At 39.6% G+C, this 25,526-nt stretch overlaps 1 protein-coding gene across 1 annotated transcript in view; it reads left to right on the top strand.

The window, feature by feature from the left end:
* Positions 1-2,115: 2,115 nt before the first annotated feature.
* The window catches only part of VWF (von Willebrand factor), a 98,244-nt gene continuing 74,833 nt past the window's right edge, over positions 2,116-25,526 (top strand). The window contains 10 exon segments of the mRNA XM_010076140.1: positions 2,116-2,354; positions 3,181-3,275; positions 4,590-4,750; positions 11,658-11,761; positions 16,769-16,907; positions 18,555-18,689; positions 21,758-21,904; positions 22,573-22,713; positions 24,295-24,414; positions 25,047-25,203. Coding sequence (XP_010074442.1) covers positions 2,116-2,354; positions 3,181-3,275; positions 4,590-4,750; positions 11,658-11,761; positions 16,769-16,907; positions 18,555-18,689; positions 21,758-21,904; positions 22,573-22,713; positions 24,295-24,414; positions 25,047-25,203 — 1,438 coding nt within the window.

Below are 25,526 nucleotides of genomic sequence, written 5' to 3'. Positions count from 1 at the left end.
GACCATCCAGCCAATTCCTTATCCAGTGGGTGGTCCATCCATCAAATCCATATTTTTCCAATTTGGCCACCAGGATGTTGTGCGGGACAGTGTCAAATGTTTTGCAGAAGTCCAGGCAGATGACATCAGTTGCTCTTCCTTTGTCCACTGATGCCATAACTCCATCATAAAAGGCCACCAGGTTTGTCAGGCATGATTTGCCCTTGATGAAGCCATGCTGGTTACCAATCACCCCTCCTTCATTTTCCATGGGCCTTATTAGAGCCTTCAGGAGGATCTGCTCCATGATCTTGCCAGGCACAGAGGTGAGACTGACTGGCCTGTAGTTCCCCAGGTCTTCTTTTTTGCCCTTCTTGAAAATGGGGGTTATGTTTCCCCTTTTCCAGTCAGTGGGAACTTCACCAGACTGCGATGACTTTTCAAATATGATGGATATTGGCTTGGCAACTTCATCTGTCAGTTCCCTCAGGACCTGTGGATGGGTCTCATCAGGGCCCGTGGACTTGTCCACCTTCAGGTTCACTGGATGGTCTCGAACCTTATCTTCACTTATGGGGGCAGATCTTCCTTCTCTCAGTTCTTACCTTAGTTTTCTGCATTTTGGGCGGTGTGGCCAGAGCCCTTGCCGGTGAAGACTGAGGCAAAGAAGTCATTGAGCACCTCAGCCTTCTCTGTATCCCTCATGGCCAGGTCTCCAGTTTCCTTCTGGAGAGGGCCCACATCTTCCCTAGTCTTCCTTTTATCACCAATATACTTGTAGTTTTTCTTGTTCCCCCTCATGTCCCTGGCCAGATTTAATTCTATCCAGGTTTTAGCTTTCCTAACCTGATCCCTGGCTGCTTGGACAGCCTCTTTGTGTACCTCCCAGCTAACCCACCTAATGATGATGTGAGCATGCCTCTCTTCAGTAAGTAGATGTAATTCTTCAGTTCAGAATATTTTTGTGAAGGTAACCGTTAGAAGTTGTTAAGCATGTACTTGATTTGTTAGCCTCCGTGTTAGTTCAGCTTTGCTAGCAGCTGGGTGAGGCTGCAGAGCTGTAGCCTTGCTGTAGTTTTTCTTTTACGGTCAATGCTGCTACAGCTCCCAGGGGTGTGTGCTCAGAGAAGAGAGGGTAGGGATTATCCGATCATTCTGGAGGGATGACAAGGGGAAGAGCTTTCTCTGTAATCCCTTGATCTTGGTTTTAGCACAGTACAAGTGTGCCAACATTTATTTGCAGCTGCTTCCCTCACTCCGAGGAACATCCTACCTCATTACCTTACAGCTCTGGCCGTTTGCTTTGGAAGGTTGCTTACAAACGACAGGTTCTGTAAACCCGGCTTATCCGGAGGCCTGTTAAAAGCCGTTGATAATACCAACTTGGTTTTGCGTCTTCTGAAATGTGTTGTCATGGCTGCCACCTGGTGCCGATGCTGATGTACACAGAGGAGATTGCCTCAAAAGCAGCGCTGTAGAACTAAGTGGAAGTTTCATAAATGAAGAAGCCAAAATGGCTCCAAAGGCCATAATCTGGTCTCCATAAAAGTGAATTCATCATGAAAAATCGTTAGTACCCAAGGTTTCACTCCATGATCACTAAATGACTTCATTATTTACACCTGTTTCCACAGAAATCACTGACAGCTTCTGGGATGTGAGGCTTTAAACTATTGCAGCACCTGCTTACGAAGGCAGAAGCCTCCATTTCTACTTATTTTGACCAAATTGTCCCTAACCATGTTGCAAAGGAAGAGAAGGGTGAACGTGTACATCACACTTGTGATGCTCCTAACTTGTAGATACAAGTAATAACAGAGGTTGGACAGAGCCTGTGTTTTTCATTCTGGATGAAGTTTTGAGAATGGATTTACATTGCATGGGTTGCAATCCAATCCCAGCATTTATTGGGAACTGCACGTAGTAAGGTTATTTGTGTGTATATATAAGTAGTGCCCTAGGCTTCACTGGTGCTGCGGAGTTAAGAAGAGACAGTGTAATACAGGCCTTCATCAGTGAGTAAATTGAGTAAATACATTTTAATCCCCAGCTTCCCAGTCTGGTTTAGGCAACTTTTGCTTTAGTTGGCTTTGGATTAAATGCCAGTCTCCCTGATGTGCATAATATTCAACAGCAATGACCTGTCCTGAAGGCCAAGTGTACCAGCAGTGTGGGACACCGTGCAACCAGACCTGCAGATCTCTGTCCTACCCAGATGAGGACTGTGATGAACTCTGTGTGGAAGGATGCTACTGTCCTCCTGGGCACTACCTAGATGAGCGTGAGCAGTGTGTGCCAAAGTCCCACTGCCCTTGTTACTATGACGGTGAGATCTTCCAGCCAGAGGATGTCTTTTCAGATCATTACATGATGTGGTAAGTGCAAAAGTGCAATGTTCATAACTCACCCCTGCACGTTGTGACTCAGATTTTGGATAGCCCCAGTGGTTCTTAACTCATTCAGTTCCTCAGTTCCTTTGCTTCCACTGAAACTAGTTCAAAAGAGGGCAAGATTTTGTCTCTAAAAGAACAAATGGTGAGTTTTGCTGTTGCGTCTCTATCCATATAATTTCAGATGCCACTTTAGAAAACAGTACTTAGCCCTGTTCCATGAACAGTTGTTACCAGTTTGAAATGGAGTTTAATTACTGACAGTAGCTACTTTGTAGGCTTTTAAAATGTCACTTTAACATACTGAGATACATTTCTTAAATGCCAAAACCCAATTACTTCTATCAAATATACAAATATTAAAAAAGCATTTCTAATTGTTAAATTGAGTAGCGGTACGCTGAGAGTAGGAATGTAATTGCTGGTGGCTCCTGGCAAGCCCAGTTTTGGGAACAGTGTTTTCTCCTTTTCTCCTCTATCACAGAAGTCATAAGTTGCAGGCACTAAGTGGTCACATACTTCTCTCCACAGAAAAACTGACTATTATCTTGCCCAGGTTTATGCCTGTGCAGATGCATTGGATTCAGCATACAGCTAGGTTACCATGCTAGTATATCACTGCAGCTATCTTAAGGAAGGTCTGCTTTTAAGGTTAATAAACACAGTGGATGGAGAACAACAGCTCAGTCCCAATGAGAGGTGTAATTTTGGTATTCTGACCAAAGTTCCCTGAGGGCCTGTCTGAAAACAACAGTGTAAGTGAAAGTAAAACGTTACTTTGTTAAATATAAGCTCTATTTGTTTTTCCTAGCTATTGTGAAAACGGTTTCATGCACTGCAGCACAAACAGAGCTCCTGGTGCCTTCCTGCCAGATGTTTTCACGGATGGGAGGCCATCTGCCAGAAGTTAGTATGCCTTAAAAAATTATTACTTTTTCTGATTTTTTTTTTCCTCTTCAGTCTCTTTGTAATCTAGAATAGGGAAGAAGTACCAGAGGTTGCACTGGCTGGTGATGTTGTGAGTCTTTTTCTAAACAGTACCAGAGGTTGCACTGGCTGGTGATGTGAGTCTTTTTCTAACTCTTTTTTTGTTGCAGAATTGAATCAAAATGTTTGCGTGGGAGGGCACAGGGCTCCTTGTGTCTCACCTCTCAAAATTATAGTTAGCCACTGCAGTCTCTCTTTAGCTGAGGAGGTTAAGGGCTCCCTTGGTGGTGATCTGAGGCCCCCAGTTGCTATTTGAGGGTCACACAACATCGGTAACTAGCCAGCTGTATACTTCCTGCTTCTGACTAGCAGGTTGCAAGCTCTCCTTTCTGGTGCAGATAAAGCTTTTTGTGGCTTGAAGGTTAGGGTGCTGCCAGGAACTGAGTGTGTCCTCCAGCCAGAAGGCATCTCACTGTAAAACCCCCCAGAGACTAACAACTGCCTTACAGAGCTAGGCACTGCATTGGAGAATAGGACATCAGTGGTCTGGGATTTTTTGAGGTTCACCACTGATATATGGATGGAGTTTACACGATTGTGATGGGAGAGGGGGTCTTGGTAGACCACCAGTAGTGGTTTCACTGGTTGGCCCTCACTGGCTTTTGGTGAAACCTTCTAAGTGTATATCTCACAGAACTCTTGCTGTAATGTTATTAAGACATAACTAGTGCATTAAGACTTACAAAACCCCAGAGAGGCATATTTCTAGCATTCCTTGAAATAATAACCCCGAGTTTCTTGTGAAATCCGGATCTTCTATCAGAACAGGAGTTCTCAAGAGCTTGTGTTTAAGCAAAGGGCATTGTTTTAACTGTCACATATGTAGTTATACTCCATGTTGGAAATTAGTCTAAACACAATAATATATGGTGCTGTTGCTTCTTAGAACATTGATTTTGTGCTGACATTGCTAGTGTACACTACTTACAGGTTGAAATATGTTTCACATTAAAGTGTGCTTGTAGCCCTAGTTCAGTCTGGGGTTGAACTCTTGTGCATCTCCTTTTGCTTACGTATTAGAATATGTGCTTTTATGATAGCCTGCCTGAGGTCATTTCACGGGAAGTGGGGACTGTTACCTTTACGATGTCATGCATAGCGGTGTAGTGACGTTGCTCCATTCTGTATCCTAAACTAGATTTCCATTAAAAATGTTGATCCATCCTTTAGAAAACTACTGTCCTAACAATACTTGAGTTCTAATTGCATTTTTTGTAAATTTATTTTTTAAAGTAAGAAGGAGCTTAACATGCAGATCCCCCATGGAAAGATTTGTCTGCCCTGCAAACAACCCAAGAGCTGAAGGGTTGGAGTGTGCGAAGACTTGCCAGAATTATGACTTGGAATGCATCAGCCATGGCTGCATATCTGGATGCCTCTGTCCGAAAGGGATGGTAAGCAGGTTCCTTTTTGTTTTCTTGCCTTCATTTTTTCCTACCAGCAGTATTCTTGTGGCTTGGGAATATGCAGTTGTGAAATATTGTGGCTGATTTAAAATATGTATGTTAGTGTATCTGGACAGAAGATGAAGGTTAGCTTGTAATAATAATTAATAATCAAAAAGCCTAAACCCACTTTTTTAAATACCAACTCATATTTTCCTTCAACTCTTCTCCCAAATTCCTCCTCAGTCTTGCTGAACTTCCCTAGTGAGAGAGACAGAAGTACACAGGCACCCATACCCCAAATACCCACCCCACATCCAGCCAAACCCTCCTGCTGATACTAGTTGCCTCCTTGTTGAGTCTCTATCTCTGCTGCTGCCTTCCTGTGTGTTGTATCAAACTGAGAGCTCCCTATGAGAGGGAACGTGGGACACAAAACTTGCTAAGATGGTGCCAGAGGGTGTCCTGGAGTTCCAGATGGTGTGCTGAGCATGCTTTTTTCACTGGTAAAATGCTTTCTGTAGTCCAGGGTTATGTTCCCCTCTAACCCTTATTTTAATTATTAGTTTAGTAATTTTTAAATAAAGCAAAATAGCAAATAGTTATTTGCTAAGACGGTGACTATGAGCTCAATGTCAATTTAGAGTCCTGCCAAAAAGCAGATGGAGTAGAATAGACAGCAAATTGCTGCTGTTCTCTGAGCAATAGAAAAAAAGCATCAGTGTTCAGTGCTGTGCAACACTCTGAGCAGGCGAAGAGTTGTGCGCAGGATCTCACTGGGGGCTGGGGTTATAGTCCCAGACATCGCGTGAATAGGATAGAGGTGGAGCACAGGGTACATACACTCTTTATGAAGTTAAGTACATGGCACTTTTGAGTTCTTGGTCTAGGAAAATTGCCGGGAGTAAGAAGTTTGTGATGTTCAGTGCATGAAATGCAGATGAAAATACCTGGTAGATGCTTGAAAAAGATAATGGAAGTTGTCTTTATTTTGTTTGAGGGATCAGATACTCTGCAATTGTGAGACTTTATTTTATACTTGTGGGACTTAGAGACATGCTGGTGCAGTTTTCTGACTCAGAGAGGCACATAGAAAACCAAGATGTTTTCAAATGCTGCAACCCAGGAAGTCTAGAAATGCAAAAGATTAGGTTTTTTTTGTTTTGTTTTCTTTTTCTTTTTTTCTTTCTCTTTTATACATGTGCAAGGTGCAGGCTCAGATTAATACGCACTGGTCAGGACTTCGACAGTTAGCAAATGAAGGTGTGAGTTATTACTTCTAGGGCTGAGATGCATGTTTATGTTTAGGCTTCAGCTCTGATGACTTGACTTCATCCACTAGTTTAAATTCCATTTTAAAAAGCAATTAGCTTTCCCTGTGACCATGTATTTTTACAAAGGTGTGTTGTTTTTTCTGCATCTGTATGAATACTGATGTTTTCTCCCTCAGGATTCCTTCCATTGCCTTACTTGAAACAACAAAAAATTAGAATTCTCGTAACACAAGTGATTTCTAGCATTAATATTAATGTATTATTTTGAACTTTGCTACCATATTTTTCTGAGAAACACACATTTATGTAAATAGATGCTACTGCAGAACAAAATGCCAGCTGTAGACAAAATCTCAGGCTTGTGAACTATGAGGTAGGTCTGAAGTGAAAAATACAGACTATAATTTGAAGGCATTCATATCAACATTGATCAATTTTTCACCACAGTTTTAAAACAAGTGTATCTTCTTTTCACTTTTCAGTTTTAAAATGCCTTTCCTTTTAGAGAAGAATATTCCTAAATAGTAGTGTGATAAGTAGACTTAGAAAAGTTTGTGTATTTGTAAAGTTCCAAGAGCTCCAGTGTGAGCAGGTCTTCCATTGTACGTAACAATCAGATCTCTTTCATTTGGTGAAGGGGCTTGAGATTTGCTTTCAGTTCCAGGATATGGTAATAGTACACTTTGGAGATAATAACAGAAAACAAATTATGATAACTACTCAACAGGGAAAAAAAATGGGGGAGGGGGAACCCCACCAAAAACTCCCCCAAATCAACTTCCTCGTAATTAACCTTCCCATCTAGTATAGAATTTCATATTCCTTTTCAGTAGACTGGAACTAGCATTCAAACAAATGTTTCATTAAATTCTTGCCAGGAGAAGCAATCTTTGGCATTTTGGAACTGGAAACTCCAGTTGCCTTTGCAGTGACGTGAAACATGCCCCTGAATTCAACAAGATGGTCTGACAGGTTTTGCATAGAAGAATCGGGCCCAGGATTTTTTTAAAAAAATAGTAAAATAAGTTCTTTGTCCGCTAGATGACAGTATGGTTCAATCTTCCAGTAAACTTGGTCTATAATTACTTGTTCTCATTGGCTTCCTGTCTGGCAGGGAATAGAGGTTGTGAGATTTGCGTTTCTCAAAGCAGACGATTTTGCTGTAAGCATGGCCATGCAAAGGCAGGATCAAGATCAGCGCTTTCATTATGTGGGTGCCCTTTGCCAAGCGTTAGACTCCTGGTGTGTGGCTCCACGGGACCTGCCAGCTTGTTGTCAAAGAGCAGGTTCCTCCTCATCACCAATAGGTATCTAACCAGGGTGGTTTGGGTGAGGCTTTTTTTTTTTTTGCCCTTTTTTTTTTTTTTTTTTTTCTTCCCCTTTTCTTATTTCTGCATTCTGCAATGTGCTTCCAGTATCAGTTGCCAAAGATGAAAGGATTTGGTGTGGTGACCAGGTTCTCCTTTCCATCCTGCCTCTCTCTACCTTAAAGACTCTGGGCACACTAAGGGAAATCACTGAAAAGTCATGAAGTCTGTGTTTTCCAGACTTGTACCAACAGAGCTGAGCAATAAAGGGACTGGAAAAAGTTATTACTTTTTCTTTTACCTGTCAGCCTCCCTTGGTGCTCTGTAATCCTGCTTAATTTACAAGCACTCACAGAGGTGAGCTACTGCTTGTCGGAATGTCTGTGGAAAGTAACAGATTACTGAATATGGGAGCAAATATTTACACGTATCATCACTCTGGAAGAAATTGTGATATTTTGCTGAAGATTTTTTCTTTTGTGGGATAGTAGCATACAAAAATTATGCTTAACTTACTAGTAAGGGTAGCTTATTAGCAAAAAAAATCTTCTTGCTTCTCTGAAATTGTTCTTACTATCAAGAAACACAGTCAAAAATTTGTAGCTTACATAAACAACTCTCCAGTATAATTTGCAAGTATATATAGTAGTTAATATGTAATTAGGTGCAATGTTATCCCTATGTATATAAAGAGATGCTTACAAATCAGTTAGCTGAGTTATCAGTCCTAAACAGAGGAATCCATAGTCTAAAATCTGTATGTGCAAATTGCCAGACAATTTTGAAAGACATATCTGAAAATAATAAAAAACAGTAATCAAGGATTGTCCATGAACGTGATGCTGCAGTTGCCTAGATTTGAATTGGAAAACTTGCTGAGGTGAGAAATTGCCAATCAATCAATTAATTATTTCCCCAGTCAGAAAAGACAGACAAAAACTTATTTCTTTCAACTGAAAAATAAGTTTTCCAGTTCATCTTGACCTAGTATTTTACATTGTTTTGATTTCTTGAAAATAAAAGTGTTCAATATATCATGAAAAGTAATTCTTCTTTTTCTGTCTTTGATCATCTGAAGGGTGGGAAATTCTCCGTACTTGTCACCCTTTTCCAGAGAAGAAAAGATAAATCATAACATATGTGCAGAAGTGTGGGGAAAAATATGCTTTCTCAGATTAGTTTACTGCACTCCAGGTTTTTCCCATTGGAAAATATTAATAAATATACAAATGGAGTGTTAACCACCTTTCTGGGGAAACAGAGGGAGCAGAAAAATCAGAAAGCATAAAATCCAGACACTTCAAAACTAGAAAATAATTTATTTCAATTTCCAACAACTGAAGCAAAATTAAGGTTTAAAATGGAAATGAAACATTTTACTGTATTCTGGCTGATGAAATAGAACTATTTCTAAAACTATGATATGTTAGTGGAAAAATGAAAACAAAGCCTAAACATTTTAATCAGAAAAGTTTGAAAGAATTTTTTTCTTCCAAAGTGTTTTCAGCAGATACTTAAGAGTTCTATTTTGATTTTCCTGCTAGCTCTGTTCTATATTCTTCAGTGTAGGCTTATCATATTTAACATGACAAAGTCTTCGTGAAGAGATGAGTACCAGCTTTCTGGTATGTGCATCTGCCCAAGGATAATGCTTCATCAAACAAACATAAGAAGCATATAGCTAACAGAAGAAAGAAAGCCAACTGTAAACCAGCACATGTTGAGTGGTCTGCCCTAACAAGTTTTTGACTTGTCTTTGTCTGCACAGAAATGGTGACAGGCTGTTTTATTTAAAATATATCTGCTATTGTGTTCTAATCTGTCCTGTACTTAATCTCTTACTCCTTTCTACCTTTGTCTGGCTTTGTGCTGAAGCCCTCAGGTGTATCAGGAGGAAAAGAGTGAAAATCTGAGCTTCCCTTGGCAGAGAGATACTCATCAAAATTGTGTTGATCAAGAGAGATTAAAATTCAACCTCATCAAGACAGAGTTTAGGGGAGAAGAATCTTCAAGCTTCTGAAATTTGTCCTTCCTTTTGCAAGGTTTGTCAAGGCTTAACAATTAATAAGACAGAGCAAGGAAATTATGGACTTTTCTGTCAGATCCCCGAGTAGGGGGTAGCTTCATCAGCTAGTCAACCACTTATAAACCCATGGGCGCGCTCTTAGGAGCATCATCATACAGATGTGAGATGGTGTGAACAGCAGCTGTTCTCATTAGAAACCTGTGTCTTTTCTTGTGGCTCCCTCCCCAACATTTATGCCTCCCATCACCTCAGGCACTCAGGATTGTTAGATCTCCTGTATTAAGTGCTATCTATTGATGGATTGAGAGGCTTCCATAGAAAATCCAGCTGGTTGTGAATAATGTCCCTAGCCCAGTAGTACCATATGGTGCTGCGCTCAACAGACTTGTCACACAGCATGGCATCGGGCTGCCAGATATACCAGTTTTTGGATGTGGTATCAATTTGACCAGTAGATTGTGTGTTACTATTAACAAAATCATAATCCATTGAGTTTTGCAGCAAAAATAATTAGTCTTGTGGTCAAATTCCACTTTGGGTACTTATGTCCAGCTTTCTAAATCCCAACCACCTGCTCTGTAGTGTTCAGGCAAGGTAGTCTTCCACCTTTGTCAGTGGGTTACCGGTTGCTGCACTGTAGCTTCATGATAGCCAGACATTTGTGACAGAAATATTAATACCAGTCTATTCAGTTTTTAGAATTGGGGATAGGCTTTGACTTCCTTCATGTTGATGTGTGAGGGAGCAAGTAGAAGAGGTCCTAATCCTCCTTCCACTAACCACACGTCTAATCCAAAATTTTGTATCCAGAGGCTAGCCCTCAAGTCTCTTGTGACCTGCGTAGCTTAACACCATGGAAAAATTCAGAACTGTAGCCATGAGAGTGAAGTCATATACTGCTTTTTTCCTGAATGCCACCAGGAAGGAAGGAAGGAAGGAATTAAATAGTCTTGAAAACATATGGCCCTCTCTGGCCTGTTTTCTCCCCGTCCTTTGTGGAGATTAAGGCTGAGGCAGAGCCCCAGCTCTATTATCTAGAAAAGAATTTATTTTTTTCCATCTTGCTTCTATCGGCATGAGTTTATTTGGCATTATATAGCTCTCTAAGCGCCACGGAGCATGTGGAGCTACATATGAATGAAGGGTCTCTGAGCTGTGAAATCCTTTTTATTAGTAGTTCCCTGTGGCAGTTCTAGGTCCACAGAGGGAAAGACAGAGCTGTTCTACTTTATTAACCTGGCGTTCAGACTGTACATTGATCTCACTGGCCCGTATGTAATGGTAAAAAATAAAGTATTTTAATGATTTTACAGAAAGAGTTTAAAGTGGGAAGGTGATATTTTGTGACTTTTGAATGAGAAGGAGGGGAAGTGCTCTCCATTTTGTTATTCCATGAAGGAAGAGCCAAACCTATCCCTGTCTTTGCAGAGCCACATCCAAGTGAAAAGCAGCATAGCTGGCCTTGGTTTTTTTTGATTCTCTAAAACTGGTTGTCTTCAAAATGGAAAAGGAGTAATCACAGAAAAAAAAAAAAAAAACAAACAGAGAAACTGAGTGGAAACCCTGAGTGGACTTAAGGCATTACTTGTTTTTTGATTTTTTTTTTTTTTTTGGTTTGTTTTAAGTGGGGCATGTGGGTTGTTGTTATACAAAGAGAAACTAAAATCAATAGGGTAAAACTGAAAAATAAAAATTATAGACAGAACATAATGACCTATTTCCCAGTGACAGAGCCTGTGAGAATGGAATAATGTCTCAAGTGGACTGATATTTATCCTACCTTCTAGGGAGTAAGTAGGCATTTAAAATAAAATGAGTGACTACTGCAGTCCTCAGAGGTGAGCTGACAGGGGGGTGGACTTTTTTTGGGGTGTGTCATCTGTGGCAACTGAATCTTCATTTACTTAGTGCTGCATATGGCTGCTTTTCTGGTACACCATCCTTCATTTTGTTGTGTGTGAGAAGCATGTGCTGTTCACCCACTCTCTGTATTCGGATTAGGCTGTTTTATCTTCATTGCATCCTGGTTTTGGTCAATTTGGACTTTCTTATTGTGACATTTTTCTATAACCTAATTTATTTTTCCTGCAGCTTAAGCTGGTGTTCAGCCCCTGAAACAAGACTGTGATTTATGTACCCATACCTCTATTTATGTTAATGAGAAAAAATATTAGCAGTGCTGAACCTTTCTTACTTCAGATAGTCTTGAACCATTTCCTCTATCCTTTCCATTATTCTTGTGTTTACTCCTCTGTATATTGGCACACATCAACAGACCTGCATGCTGACAAACTGTGTGTTTTGCTTAGGTGCGACATGAAAACAAGTGTGTTGCTCCTGAGAGATGCCCATGTTTTCACAATGGAAGAGAATATGCCAAGGGAGAAACAGTGACTAATGACTGCAACACCTGGTGAGCCACTGGAAATGCATTTTTCTGTATTTCTCTAGGGCACCTGACTTGTTTCTAATAAGACCGAATATTGTTTGCTTGACAGATCTATTTTATAAAAAGTCATGTTTTGCAGTGCAGTAACACACATATGGCACAGACAAGCATGTTCCCTTTGCATGTTGCCTAAAGACCAGTGCAATATCTGGCAAACTGTACCTGGTACCTTACAAATAGGTAGTCTACGTGTCTGTGCAGGTCCTCTGTAGCCAATATAGCTAGTTGATTTGCTCCTTAATTTTGCAACACAACGTAACAATGTAGGAGCTCCTCTGGGATGGGAGGAATGGAGCCTGCATCTTGTTGCTAAACTCTGCAGTCATGCTTCCCCTTTTTTTGCTGTATGGGGCCCTTCAGTCAGTCCCTTCCATCCAGAAGCATGCGTCAGCAGAAAGGGTGTGATGTGCCAGCTGTAATATGACAGGAGCTCTTCAGGAAAATGTTGAAGAGGAGTTTGAATCAGGCAGAAAACAGAGTTGACATCTTATACCTCACACGAGCACTCAGACTCTTGATATCTTCAGAACGAGGCAGAAGGAAAGGGCAGGGGGAGTTGGTGATAATCTTCTTAGAAGAAGAGTAAGTGCTCTGTGTCTTTCACCCACATCCCTATCTATCATGTTTGATTCTTGAAGAAGAATTTGCAAGTTCAAAAGAAAGTGCTGGGCTGTGAGATTTGCACGGAGGGATGCCCTTGGCATAGCCTCAGGCAAGGTATATTTGCCTGGTGGACAGTTCTTGGCTTCTGCCTGCACAGCGTGTTTGCTGCATTGGAGAGATGCTTTGCTCTCCATGTGTGCTTTTGGAGGGAACAGTGGCCCTTTCCTGTCGAGCTCCAAGAGTCCAAGCTGTAGGACATCCAGTCACCAGCAGTGTGGAAACTGTTCTCTTTGAACTTAGACTTCAGGATCTCTCTTACATTTTACCTGGACTGTTCCTGCCCAGCTCTGTGGCACCCCCAGGAGCAATGTTTCTGTTATCCTCTCTATGACTGGGTAGAGTTGGATCAGAGAATCAGCACCATAAAGGAGTCATTTGGTTTGTTTTTTGTGTTATGCATTGATCTTTGAGCAACAGTGATTTCAAGTGTTGTATTTTTATTCTAGTGGGACTGCTCCTAGCTAGTGTAAGTTAGATGTGGGTATGAGGTTTTATGGTTTTATATGGAAATATTGACCTTCCAGTGTTTTTGGTTTTGTTTTGGTTTGTTTTGCCTTTTTTTTTTTTTCTTTGCAGCTACATATTACATTATGAATCGTGTGCTACAATTAGACCAGTGGAAAAGTAGGTTTGAAGGGTGGAAGGTGGAGAAAAAATTGATATTTTAATATACATACATATACTATAACCTGCTTGTGTTGCATCTAGGTAAAAGTGACTCAGCTGAAAAACAGACACAATGAAAGTTGTATTGAAACAAGAACAGTGAAGTGTAAAACTCCTAGGTGCTTTGAAATTTGCAAGATTCTTTGCAATAACTGTACTCAGTATTTTTATTTTCAGTCATTCTTATAATCTTCTATCTTAAAATAGCCATAACCATGTTGCTACACTCTCCTAACTGCCCTTTTGTTTCTGGCAATGCCATTTTAAGTGACATTTCCTCTAATACATCGAATTTTCTTCAATATCAGGGTCAAGAAAATGTTAGAAATCATGCTTTTCCTCATTGATAAAAAGTTATTCCTCTCATTTTAGGTATTTTTCTTGAATGTGAAAGTAAAATTAGAGACAAGGTCCCTTCAAAAATGTCACTGGAGCTTTTTTGAACTATGTGACTTTGAAAAGTTTCATGATAGTTCTCAGCAAATATCAAGTCAAATGTCATTTAGAAAGTGATATAGGAAATTACTATTGCTTTGAGAATTAATAAGAATTGAGAGTCTGCATTTTGGAGGTCAGATCTTCCTTTTTCTTTTGTTTTTGCTTTTTGTACTGCTGTTGCAGAAGTTCTCGTTCTCACTTGTTCTTAGCCAGATGTGAACACCTGCAAATACAATATATGAGACAGAGGTGTCAGATTTGGCATTTACATTCTACTTGACATATGGGAGACCCTAATTCATGACCAACGGAATGTCTCCAAGTCTAAGCTAGTGGCAAAACTTTTGTTATGCTATGTATTGGGAATTCATTGCAGACCTCAGTGAAACTTTTGAAATAACATTTATGAAGCAGTACACAGCAGAAATTTGCTAATCTGAATTTTGCTACACCAATACTTTATAATCTGTCCGTGCACATATATAAAAAATCTTGGGTTAGCTCTACCTATTAGCAGAGATTTGATAGCAGTGGATGCAATAGGTTCCATGTTACAGAAATGTCATTCTCTGAAGAAAATGTATTGCACAATATTTATTATACTGTGAAGTGTTACCAAGATTAAACAATGCTTATTCTTGGGTTAAGGCATTACTAGAGAACTCAATTCAGTACCCAGTTTTCCTTTGGCTGGCAACTTGATCTTGGGAAAGTACTTCAGGTTTTTTATCCTTGAGTTTTTACATCTGTAAAGCAGGGATAGAATTCCCCTTTCCCTGCTCATATAGAACTTGGTTAGAAAATCCCTGGGACAGTGATGATGTCCATCTGCATTCATATAGCACTTAGCAGATTAATGTTTCTCCAACCTCAATCAAGCTATTGCTTATTAGATTATTACATCGTTATTACTAGATTAGATTATTAGATATGATGTCAGATGCTATTCCAGCTCCCCAAAAATAATAACAAGCAAAAGAATGAATAGATTTTATGCCTAATTGACCTTGTTTTTTGTTTGGTTTGCTCAGTCTCCTGGTAGTTAACAAATGAGTTTCTTTCACTGATCAAAAGCCTGTAGATACCAAGGGAAAGATCCCATTTCATACCAGCTTCTGTGGCAAGGCTTGTGGTTCTTCAGGATACCTCTGGAAAAGAGCAAGGGGTCTGGCTGGATGCTCAGAAGTCTCTTTATTTCTCAATTTCCCCCTTTCCCTTGTTTTAACATGAGATAGTTGTATTTACCTCTCCGAGCCTTATTTATAAGGGTACCATGTAAGATTTAGATTATTAAGTATCACAGCAATGAAAGGATACAAATGTTCTGGGAAACTCTCAGAAATTTAATAAAGTTTGGTGTTGAATATGGCTGGTTTGGTGTGATCATGAAGACTAGGAGCCCTACTATTTTTTCTTCTGTCCATTACAGTGGTATAATTACATTGAAACCAATTGAGTTACACCAAGATAAGAGAATTGGCTTTCTTTGCCTTTTGAATGTTTGCTCAAAAGATGGTCACCATGTGTTCTTTGTTTTGCTTTGTTTTTTAAAACAAACCAAAACTCAAAACAACCAAAAAAACCCAAAGGGCAAAAAAGAGTGCAAAAGAAGGAGTGTAACAAAAAGAAAGAACGCAGTCCCTTTCGTCATGGCATCACTGGTTTTGTACGATAGTGACAATGCAGTAGAGCTGCTACAGCAATGTGTGTGTAATGATATAAAGACCTTAACCCTGTGTCTGCTCTTAAGAATTCCCCTCCCCCTAAATACACAAGGCAGCATCTTGTTTTTCTCTCCATGTCAGGATGTCCCCTTTTTTTCTTTGCATATTCTGTGCTTGTGAGGAAGTCTAGGAGGTGTCCTCGACAACATCACTTGCAAACTATACAGGCAGGGATCTACTGGTGTATCTCCTTTCATAATCAGGTGTCTTGTCACATCTTGTCACATCTCATGTCGCATAACTTGAGAATTACGTTGGGGTCCTGTTTTATGGCACCAAACTTGAATTCTCCTGTACGGCAGACATTCTGGTTCAGTTTTACAGTATTACACTGTAAAACATTCCTCAGAATGTATGAATATTCCTCAGGTGTATGAATATGGGTACCTATGTACAGAAGAATAAATACTTCTATCTATATTTGTTTTCTTGTCAGACTGTGAGGAAATGTCTCCAATTGCTAGGTCAGATAAACTACCATGAAGAATGAATTTAATTTAAGAACACAGAGACCTCTTTGGAGAGAGGGGGTATTATACTTAAGTATACAATGTGAACAAAAGCCACTGGGCTGACTGAATTACAGTCCTGGTTACTTAGTTATGAAAGTTGCTCACTAGAGTAAACCTGTGTCCTTTGGCATCAGCTAGATATTAAATTTAGTACAGTTTTGGGTTCCAATGAGGAAAAATGTACAGTAGTGCAAATAAAAACAGGGTTGCTGATGATATGCTTCATATTTAACCTGTAATGGTCCTTAGAGAGTAATCAAACTGTTTTTCTGAAAGGATTCTTTGAGCAGAGCAGCATACCCAAAATAAAATACTAGTAGTATTATTAAATATTCCAGCAGGCTCTGTCTTGGCCTCTTTTTTTTAATAGGGAGGTTCAAAAAGCACATACTCCTACATGCAGCTTGTAAGAAAAAGATAAACATATTCCTTATTCACTTAACTTGTTAATGCACTATTTGGATTTATGCACCCGATGTTAACATATGCTAATTTGGGTTAATGGAAGAGATTGTCATCTGGTGCACTGTAGTGTAATGTAGTTATGGAATTCTACCTAGAAAAGGATTCCAGCAGCCATGGAGCACTCTAAGAGCACCTTCTCAAGACCAAACACAGAGAGGATCTGCTGGAAAGATACCTGAGGGTGGACAGCAGCACAGACAACTGCAGAGGTTCCTCACAGAGCTGCAGGCAATATCCGGGTTAAGACACACAGGGGAACAATGCTCTTGTTTTATCTGCAATAGGTTGCTTCCTGACCCAGGCCCAGGAAAAAGAGCAGAAGGTGGCAAAATAGTAGCTTATCACCCCTTGTGTGTCTTTTGGAGAGTCTTCAGATCATGAGCACCTGGAGGCAGAAACTTTTTTTTGCTCTTTCACTTTGCCTAGAGCACTTTGCATTCTCTTGCTTATTATATACATTGGAAATAATTACAACTGTCAGTGACTTGTTTTCTCTGTTACAGTGTGTGCCGTGGTCGAAAATGGGAATGCACAAAAAATCTGTGTGATGGCACGTGCACTGTTATTGGTACAGCTCATTATTTGACATTTGATGGACTGAAATATAAGTTTCCAGGAAACTGTCAATATGTATTAGTTCAGGTAAGAATATGTCAAGCACAGAAGCTGTCTGATAATGTATAAGGTTTCTTACACCAGGAGAGAAGTCCAAGTTTTCTTAATTGCAAAGCCAGATGTATGGTAGAGGAGACTAGAGCTTATTGATGACTTCAAAGATGCCTTGAGAAATATGAAGACTGCATTGTGTTCTATGTAAGTGAGTTAGGTCATCATGTGTCTAGCTGGCAGTCATATATGACAACAGCATGGCATGGAGAGGAGCTGTCTGAATCTCAACTCTAACAAGGAACTGTATATACCCATAAGTCAATCTTTCCTCATTCTTCACTAGCTGCTTTATCCTGTCGAGACGGCTTACTGTCTGACTGACTGAGAGCAGAAGTGCTTGGTGAACCTTATCTAAATGTGTCCAGGGCACAGACTCTGCTTGTCCACTTCAGCAAAGTCACTGTCCTGTTCCATTCATCGACCTGTCTGGGTACATTGACAATATCCAATATGGTTAAAACTTAGCACTCTAATGTCAGCCTGTGATTTGTGGGAGCAGACAGAAATTTAGAGTGTTCAATAAGATTAAAGCTCACCTTCAGATGCAAATCATTGTGTAATTAAAAATGCAAAAGAAGGATTTATCTGCAAATTTGGTCTAACTCAAGATGGATTCACTGCTAATTGATAACAACAGTCTTCTGCAGTTAGAAAGTGTTGTGTTTCTTGGGTGGATTACTTTTTTCCACATAGGCTTTTTTCATGAGGCCCGTTCCTCCTTGCAGTTCTCCTTGAGCAGGAAAGTATGATCAACATGTCTCTGGCTAGGTCTTTGAAACATGCTCCCACTTTGATGCCAGCTGGGTTACCTCAGAAAAAGGATTGCTCTGACATTAGTGAGAGCTCTGTGAAAAGGTCTTATGGCGGTATTAGCATACAGTACTACAAAACTACTTTAAATTAAAATTAGATGTGTTTTTCTGATGATGACAAACACAGAGAACTAGAGGCAGGGTCTTTTTCTTAAAAGGTGTGTACTGACAAAACCCTAAAACCCCTAAAAGGCTTCATAGTCATGAGCCATCATATAAATGGAGTATTAACTCTCCACACATCTCAGAAATATTTGACTTAAAATTACATTAAATGATGTAATTGTTCCCCAAGAAACAGGTTGACATTATTGTAATTATTATACATGTACAAGTGGGAAAACATGGGCATCAAACATTTTGCTCCAAACTGTGCAGCAAGTTTATTTCTAAACCTTCTTTCTACCATAACCTTCTAGGTTTATTATTGTTATTTTATCATTAAAGCTGCAGAGTCTTGTTTACACTGTTAATTCAATCAATATATGCGTGTTACGATGTACACTGTGACCATTGTCCATCTTTAAAATATCACAGATACTGTAATAGCATGGATCCTCCCTGCAAAATATGGATGTGTGTGTGTGTCACTGGCAGAGTGGGCCTCATTCTTTAAAGTGTGAACTGGATGAATATCAACACTAAGGACAAAAAAAATTAATATAGGAACAGTTGTCATGCCAACATATATCTTACTGGCCATAGAGTACACAGGGTATTATTTGAGGCTTTCTTTTTCTCTATAGATCTATATGTGTTTTTCAAATGTTCCACACTAATGACTCATTAATTTATTTTCATCTGATAGGATTTCTGCAAGGATGACTCTGGGACATTCCGGATACTAATTTCAAATGAAGGCTGTGGCTTCACTGGAGAAAAGTGCACCAAAAGGGTTATAATTCTGTATGAAAGTGGGGAAATAGAGTTGTTTAATGGAAATGTATGTATGAATATTTTCTCTTTTTTCCCCTTTTTTGAGGAAAAGAATTTCAGGTTGTTTAGTAAGATGAGGCATGAATGACCTCATGCTCAGTGGCTCTTGAAAATTGCATCATAGAACAGATTAGCAGAATTATAATTATACATTTAGCTCCCAGAAGTATAATGCCATTTTGGTATTTCTGCTTGATGCCAATAAATTTATCTCAGGTAAGAATGCTGTTCAATGCAAACTCATATGAGAAATGCCCTTTCTAAACATGGGAGGTCTAGGTCTGTTTCAAGCAAGGTTAAGTGCAAGGAAGGGCTAAGAAGTGACCATTCCATGACTGGTAAAACTTCAGACCTAATTTGGTGTTCTGAAGGACTGAGGACACAGGAAAAAAAGAAGCCATGGCTGAAACAAGTTGATACTTCAGAAGCAAATATCAGTGATCCTTCCCCATGTTCACCTGTCAGATGGAAAATCCAGATGACTGTATTCTTCTCTTTTCCCCCGTTAACTACCAACAAACACTGAAGCATTGACCAAGAATCACTTCCTCTTCCCATGTCCCTTCATGGCAGCAAACGAGCTTCCAAAGGGCAAAATTCAGCTCCTTTCCTCGGGCACTGTTAAGCCTGTCTGTGTGTTCAAACATTGCAGAGCTACAGTGGATTATAGTGTTTCAGTTGCTCAGTTTTCAGAAGTACTGTGCTCTGAACTGGCATCTGGACCAGAGTTTTGTACAAATGTTCCCAGTGAAACGTGAAAGCACTCTACATTTGCCTTGTTTTGGGTTAACGGACCAAAAGCTGTACCAGGTTTTGCGTAGTCTGCAAATTGCCTGCAAATTGCTGTGTGCTACTGATGTGTGACAGGAACATGTAAAAGATATCATAATTAATAGGGTCTGTGCAGTGCATCTTGACAGCATATGATTCGTGTGTACTTTTGTTTGCTGGAGGAATGAACATAGGACACATTGGTTGTCCAACCAATTATTTATTTCTGCAGTTAAGGAATCCCTTACCGAGGTGAGTCTGAATAGCAATGCAGGGATCAGTCCATAGAGCCAGGCTTTGTCCGAAATCTTGTTTAGGTGACAGATTTTCAGAAGAGCTGTGATTCTGTTTGGACATCTAAAGAAGGGGCACAAAAGGGAAGAGGTGATAAGGCATCCAGCAACTCCAGCAGCAGAGGGTGTTTGGTTCCTGAGAGAGTTATGTCCTTGCAAAAGCTGGGGCTGTATCACAAGACTGACCACGTGACTGAGTTTTTAGCTGTCTTTCTAGAAAATTTAGGGCTCAGTGTGATATCTAGACCAGGTTTTATTAGAAATAACAGCAAGCAAAGGAGGCATTAAGGAAAAACAACTGATATGAAGACTCTTAGGCAAATTCTCACCCAGTGATGACTTCCTACACTCTTGTTCCACAAGAATCCTTAGAAGCAAGCAGGAGAATCGACTCATTTTTTTTTGCCATGAAAATGTTTCTAAGAAGCCTTGTTTTAAAATGATATTGTTTTAAAAGCAGCTTCTAGTTTTAAGTAAACAGAAGCTTAATTGAAGTATCTGCATGCTACAGTTCTGGCTCACATTAAAAAACAAAATCATGAAATCATTTTTGCTCTTCTGAAACAAATAAATCTGCCAGTTTGCAAGGTCAAAAGTTTATGACTTCATGGTTTGGCAAAAAGACTCCATAAACACAGAAATTCTGTGATTTAGGTCAACCTCCCAGCTAAATTTTGTCCTCCTCTGCTTTTTGTCTTAGGCTGGAAAGACAGACTGCTGTAGATATTTAGAAGATAAGTGACCAAAGGTGACTAGACTGTATAGTAATACGCTGGGCACAGAAGAAGATGAGAAAGCTTCCAATTCCTAAAATGTATTCTTCCCCTAAAGACATTGAAGGCCTTCTTTAGGAGATCCTTTGAGGATGTCTTCTCTGAGAAATAAGTTTCCGATGATACCCCAGAGATTAAGAGAATTGAATTATCGTACTGAGCTTTTGCTGAATTGAGCAAGAAGGAATAGCAGGATAAGGAGGTATTTTGCCCTCAGACTAGGGAGTGGATGAATGGTTTGTGGGCTCCTCTTTCTCCCTTGCTTTAGTCACTATTTGTACTGCTTGAAAGTTTTTGTCTGCCTCTTCCACAATTAAGCAGTTTTTACTTAATGCATTAGTGGTGCTTAAACTAACAGTCATGCCAGACCTTTCTCTCCAAATGTGGTTAATAATCCTATTAGCATTCCCATTGAAAGGATTGCAGTGTGAAATAAAGCATTTTAAATTAGTCTCTTAAGTTCTTAGTAGCTGGAGGCCGTGAATTTGCAGCCAGATGGAAAGAGAAAGAGGCACACAGGGGAAGTGAAAGTGATGGAAAAATTAAGAGACACCAAAAAAATCTCTCAGGATTTCTCCTGTTGGTGTAGCTGGTTGGGAAGAAAGTCCTTCCTGACTTCAGAATCAGGGTCTGGTCCTTCAGAGGTTACCAATGCGTGTGGCTCTCCCAGTTCACATTACACTTAAACCTAGCCAGCCCTTTCGTTGGAGCACAGAATTGTTAGTTTCCTAAAAAGATCAAATAAAAATAAAATGCAATTATTCAGTGAACCATTGACCAAATACTAAACTGGTCAGTATGTATACCCTGTCCTCTTCATCAGCCTGCCTTCTGTTTAGCAGTCATTGCTTTGTTTGTCAGTATTTGTGCTGAGTGTAAATTATACCCCAGGAGGACAAGAGACATCGCCTCATTCAAAATTATGGAACTGTGATGAGATTGAAATACTGTACTTTTATCCCAATTTGCTGATTAGAAGTGTCATTTCTAAGGCAATAATTTAACCACAGCAACTTTTCAGTGTAGAGACAAGCCTGTAATCAAGTCGCTTACCTTGCTTACAGTTTTGCAAGTTCTCCGGAGAATCTGTATATTGTATGGGAACTATCTGTTCTCTGGAGAATAGCATGTGTGAAAATAGCTGTTAACCTATGAGCACGTGTCCCACTGGGAAAGTGACTCACATGAAACAGTAATTAGAGACATGGTCAATATCACAATGTGCTTTTCTTGTTCAGGTAAACATCAAGGTACCTCCTAAAGATGACAATGATTTAGAAGTCATGAGGTCTGGCCGTTATTACATCATCTTACTGGGCAAAAGCATCAGTGTGACCTGGGACTTGGCCATAGGAGTCTCAGTTATCCTAAAAGGCAATTTCAAAGTAAGTGTTTTTGGTATACTTCTTATTCACACTAAAGAATGCACTTACCCTTTCTCTGGGGAATAGTATTTTTTTATTTTTTTTTAATGCAGTCATGCTGTTAGATTTCCATAGAGTATTGGGCACTTGCTTGAAAATGAAGGGATTTTATTTTTGTAATACCGTAAGGGTTGCGTACTTTCCTGGTAGTTCAACTGCAAGGATTAAATTCTGGGTCATTGAAGATGAGCTATGACAGAAGGATGAATGCTGTGGTGCCTCAGAATAGCTATGCCTTGAGTGATTTCTTCTGTATTCAAGAGCAGCAGTATAAGGAGAGAAATTTACTGGTGATGGCAAGAGGACAGTCATCTCTAGAAATAAAATGGGATTGTAGAGAAATACTCCAAAGAGATCCAACAGGCACTACTGATCAGAGGTGTTATGTTGCTTCCTGGAGACCTTAGAGGCAGTATGGTCCTACTTTCAGCTAAGCAGAATGTGAATAGGAACTAAATGTTCTCTATGAGAGACTATGTCTATTTTAGTGAAGTTGGCAAGGTCAGGAATAATTCAGTTTTTTAAGCCTCGTGACATTAAAGCACTAGGCTAAAAAGACTTCTTAACAAAACCCTAAGCCAATCTTACAGATGTAAAATTTATGTATTTTGTGTTTCTTTCCCTGCAAGGATCAAGTGTGTGGTCTGTGTGGAAATTTTGATGGAATCCAAAACAATGATTTGACCAGCAGCAATGAACATCTTGAAGTAGATCCAGTTGACTTTGGGAATTCTTGGAAAGTTAATCCATACTGTGCTGATGTTGAAAAGGTGATTGCAAATGAACTGTGAAAACTAGTTGATACGGGTTACAGTATCACTCTAGAGCAGGCAAAGAGGTTTGAAAGGATAAAAATAAATAGAAATGAACTCCTTCCCTCATATTTTTGCCAGATAATATTATTTATTGAAATCTGATAAAATATAATTATCTTATTAAGGCCTCTGCGCTGTCTGGATTCAGATGAATGTTAAAATAGCCAATCTGTACAGTAGAGGCTGTTCATAGAGTTTGCCAACCCAGATGCTTGAAATCCAGGTATGACTGGAAATCTCGTTTTAGAGCTTAATCTAAAAGAAACAGCTGCAATTTTCAGACAGGAGAAGTTCAGATAAAAATTTCATATCTCCCTATCCAAACTTCTATATCACAAATCTTCGTCCATTTATGAACGACTGAATGCACAGATAAATTTATTTCTATATTCTTCTTGTTCTTTTTAAAAGAGCATTCAGTTATTATTTTCAGATTGGAGAGGCTTGAAAAGAAAAAGCCAGATACAGGAGAGGATGTAAGACCTTATTGCCATGCTATCACTGCTTCTGAATTTTGAGGAGGTTACCTGCTATCTTAAAGCGTTGTCTATGTCCTGGTGCCAGAGATTAGGTGATTTAATGGGGTACTACTTATGCTACACATGAGAGTATACTTCCTCATTTCCAAATACAGAGTTTTGAAAGAATTAAATTGAATAATAGATTTGTCTTGACTCGACAAATAATTATGGTCAAAAGTATTTCCAAATCAAAAAGTGAGGAAACAACTTGAAGACAACTTGTTTTAACATTTGTAAAATGAAACTTTCATTCAGATGATGCTTTTAAGGCTGAAAACTTTCTGTTGAAAATTTGTCTAGATTTTCAGAGAGAGTCAAAAAGAAAGGCCTTTTTTAGATATTTCCATAAAAGATTTAAATTATTAGAAAATAAAATGAAGCATTTGGCTTTGATCACATGAAATATTTTGCGTTAGTTTGATAAATTATGTGCAAGTGTGACATCGCCACAGTACTACCTTGCTGAATGTCACTTTTTAGGTACTACTTGATTGGAGCACAGAAGTTGTTGCAAAAATGAGGAGTGAGACTGCAGGGTATAACTGAGAAGGAACAGTTCCTCATTTCAGTGTAATAGGCACAGGACAGAACCTGCAGACTATCTCAATGATAAATGCCTTGTCAATACTAGTGCTCCTTGTTCTTAGGTAAACAGGAGAGAGGGAGACTACTGAGCAGTGGCCATGGGTATTGTCTGCTGAAGACTGATCATATTTGCAAATCTTGTGGGCCTTCTGCAGAGCTGTGAACGATCATTTTTTGGGGTGGATGTTGGGTACAGTGAGACTTTCTGTCATCAAAATATCTATGTTAAAACTGCAGCATACAAGTAAGAGCTGGAGAAAATGTAGGAGGTGACCTGCTCTACTCTGCATTCTGCTGTGGCAGGATTTGTCCTGACAATTTCCTTTGTCATGAAAAACGTCTAGTGCTAGTGAGTGTCTTCAACTTGAAGAGTCCTGAGGTCCTGAAGGCAAGGCTGATGCAATGTGTGCTTGTCTCTTACAATATTAAGCCCAACCTGGAACAGACCTTGATGTCTCCACTGTGTAATGGAAACATAGTGAAGCAGGTGATGGTAGAAACATCATGCAGCATTTTGTCTGGGGATCTCTTTGAAGAATGCCAAAAACACGTGAGTATGGTGTCGTGTGTTTCCCATTCTTAAATTCTGCGTGATCTGTGCTGACACTGATTATAGCTGAGGGGAAAAGTATAGTTGTGCTGACAACACACAGGACTTAGAGGAGGCTGACTGGTGTTCTCATCTCTGACCCTGTCCTGTAGATACTTCTTGGCATCCTGTAGATGCTTCATGGGAAAATTCAGGATACTACTTAGTAGAAAGCTATAGAATAACTTCTGCTTTAGGGAAATTTTACTCTAAAGTCCAGAGACAGGCACATGAAGTCAAACACAAGGGTTGAGATTTTAGGGGAGAGCGAGCTCAGCTAATGTGATGCCATTCAGACTGCATTCTACCCAAGCTGCTAGACAAGAGGGTATGGGAACAGGGCCCAAAAACGTATAAAGTTACTCCGTATAAGGAATATTAAGGAACAATAAATTGCAGTGTCTATAACAGCTTTGAGAACATGTCCTGATTTGAGTCCTTGCTGACATTAGCAAAAAGATCTGCACTGATATCTGTGGCATCTCAACTCTTGGTGGATAGAGCAGGCAAACCATCTGAAGGTTACATGTGTCTAGGAGGAGGAGATGAGGGGAATCAGTGAGTGTACTGCACTCTGTATTTCTCTTTTGTAGGTGAATCCTGAGCCCTACATAGATATTTGCATGTATGACACTTGTGCTTGCGAATCTATTGGGGACTGTGCTTGCTTCTGTGATGCTATAGCGGCCTATGCACATGTCTGTGCACAAAAAGGTGTTGCTGTTCACTGGAGATCACCAGCTCTGTGCCGTAAGTACAGGGCAGATGAGGAGGAATTGAGTGAAAAGGTTAAAACTTGTAATCAGTAAGCTGTTGGCTCAGGTACACTGTTCTTAGCCAGCTCTGCTCCCACTGATGTCCAGTGAAGTTCATTTTAATGGGACTGGGCTAGCAGCTCATGGTAGCATTTCTATTTATGTCCAGAGCCATATCTGTTAAAAACATTCCCTCAACAAGGGGATATGGTACTCCATGGTACAAACAAACATAGAGAAAGAAATGTTTTTTACACATTTTCTTATTTTTTTAAAAATTAAAATTTAATGATAACTTTATGCAATTGTTTTTATCAA

This window comes from Pterocles gutturalis, unplaced genomic scaffold (assembly GCF_000699245.1).
Source record: "Pterocles gutturalis isolate BGI_N339 unplaced genomic scaffold, ASM69924v1 scaffold12838, whole genome shotgun sequence".
In the NCBI taxonomy this organism is placed as follows: domain Eukaryota; kingdom Metazoa; phylum Chordata; class Aves; order Pterocliformes; family Pteroclidae; genus Pterocles; species Pterocles gutturalis.
Note: the sequence above shows the minus strand (reverse complement) of the source record. Positions and strands in the feature narration are given on the sequence as shown.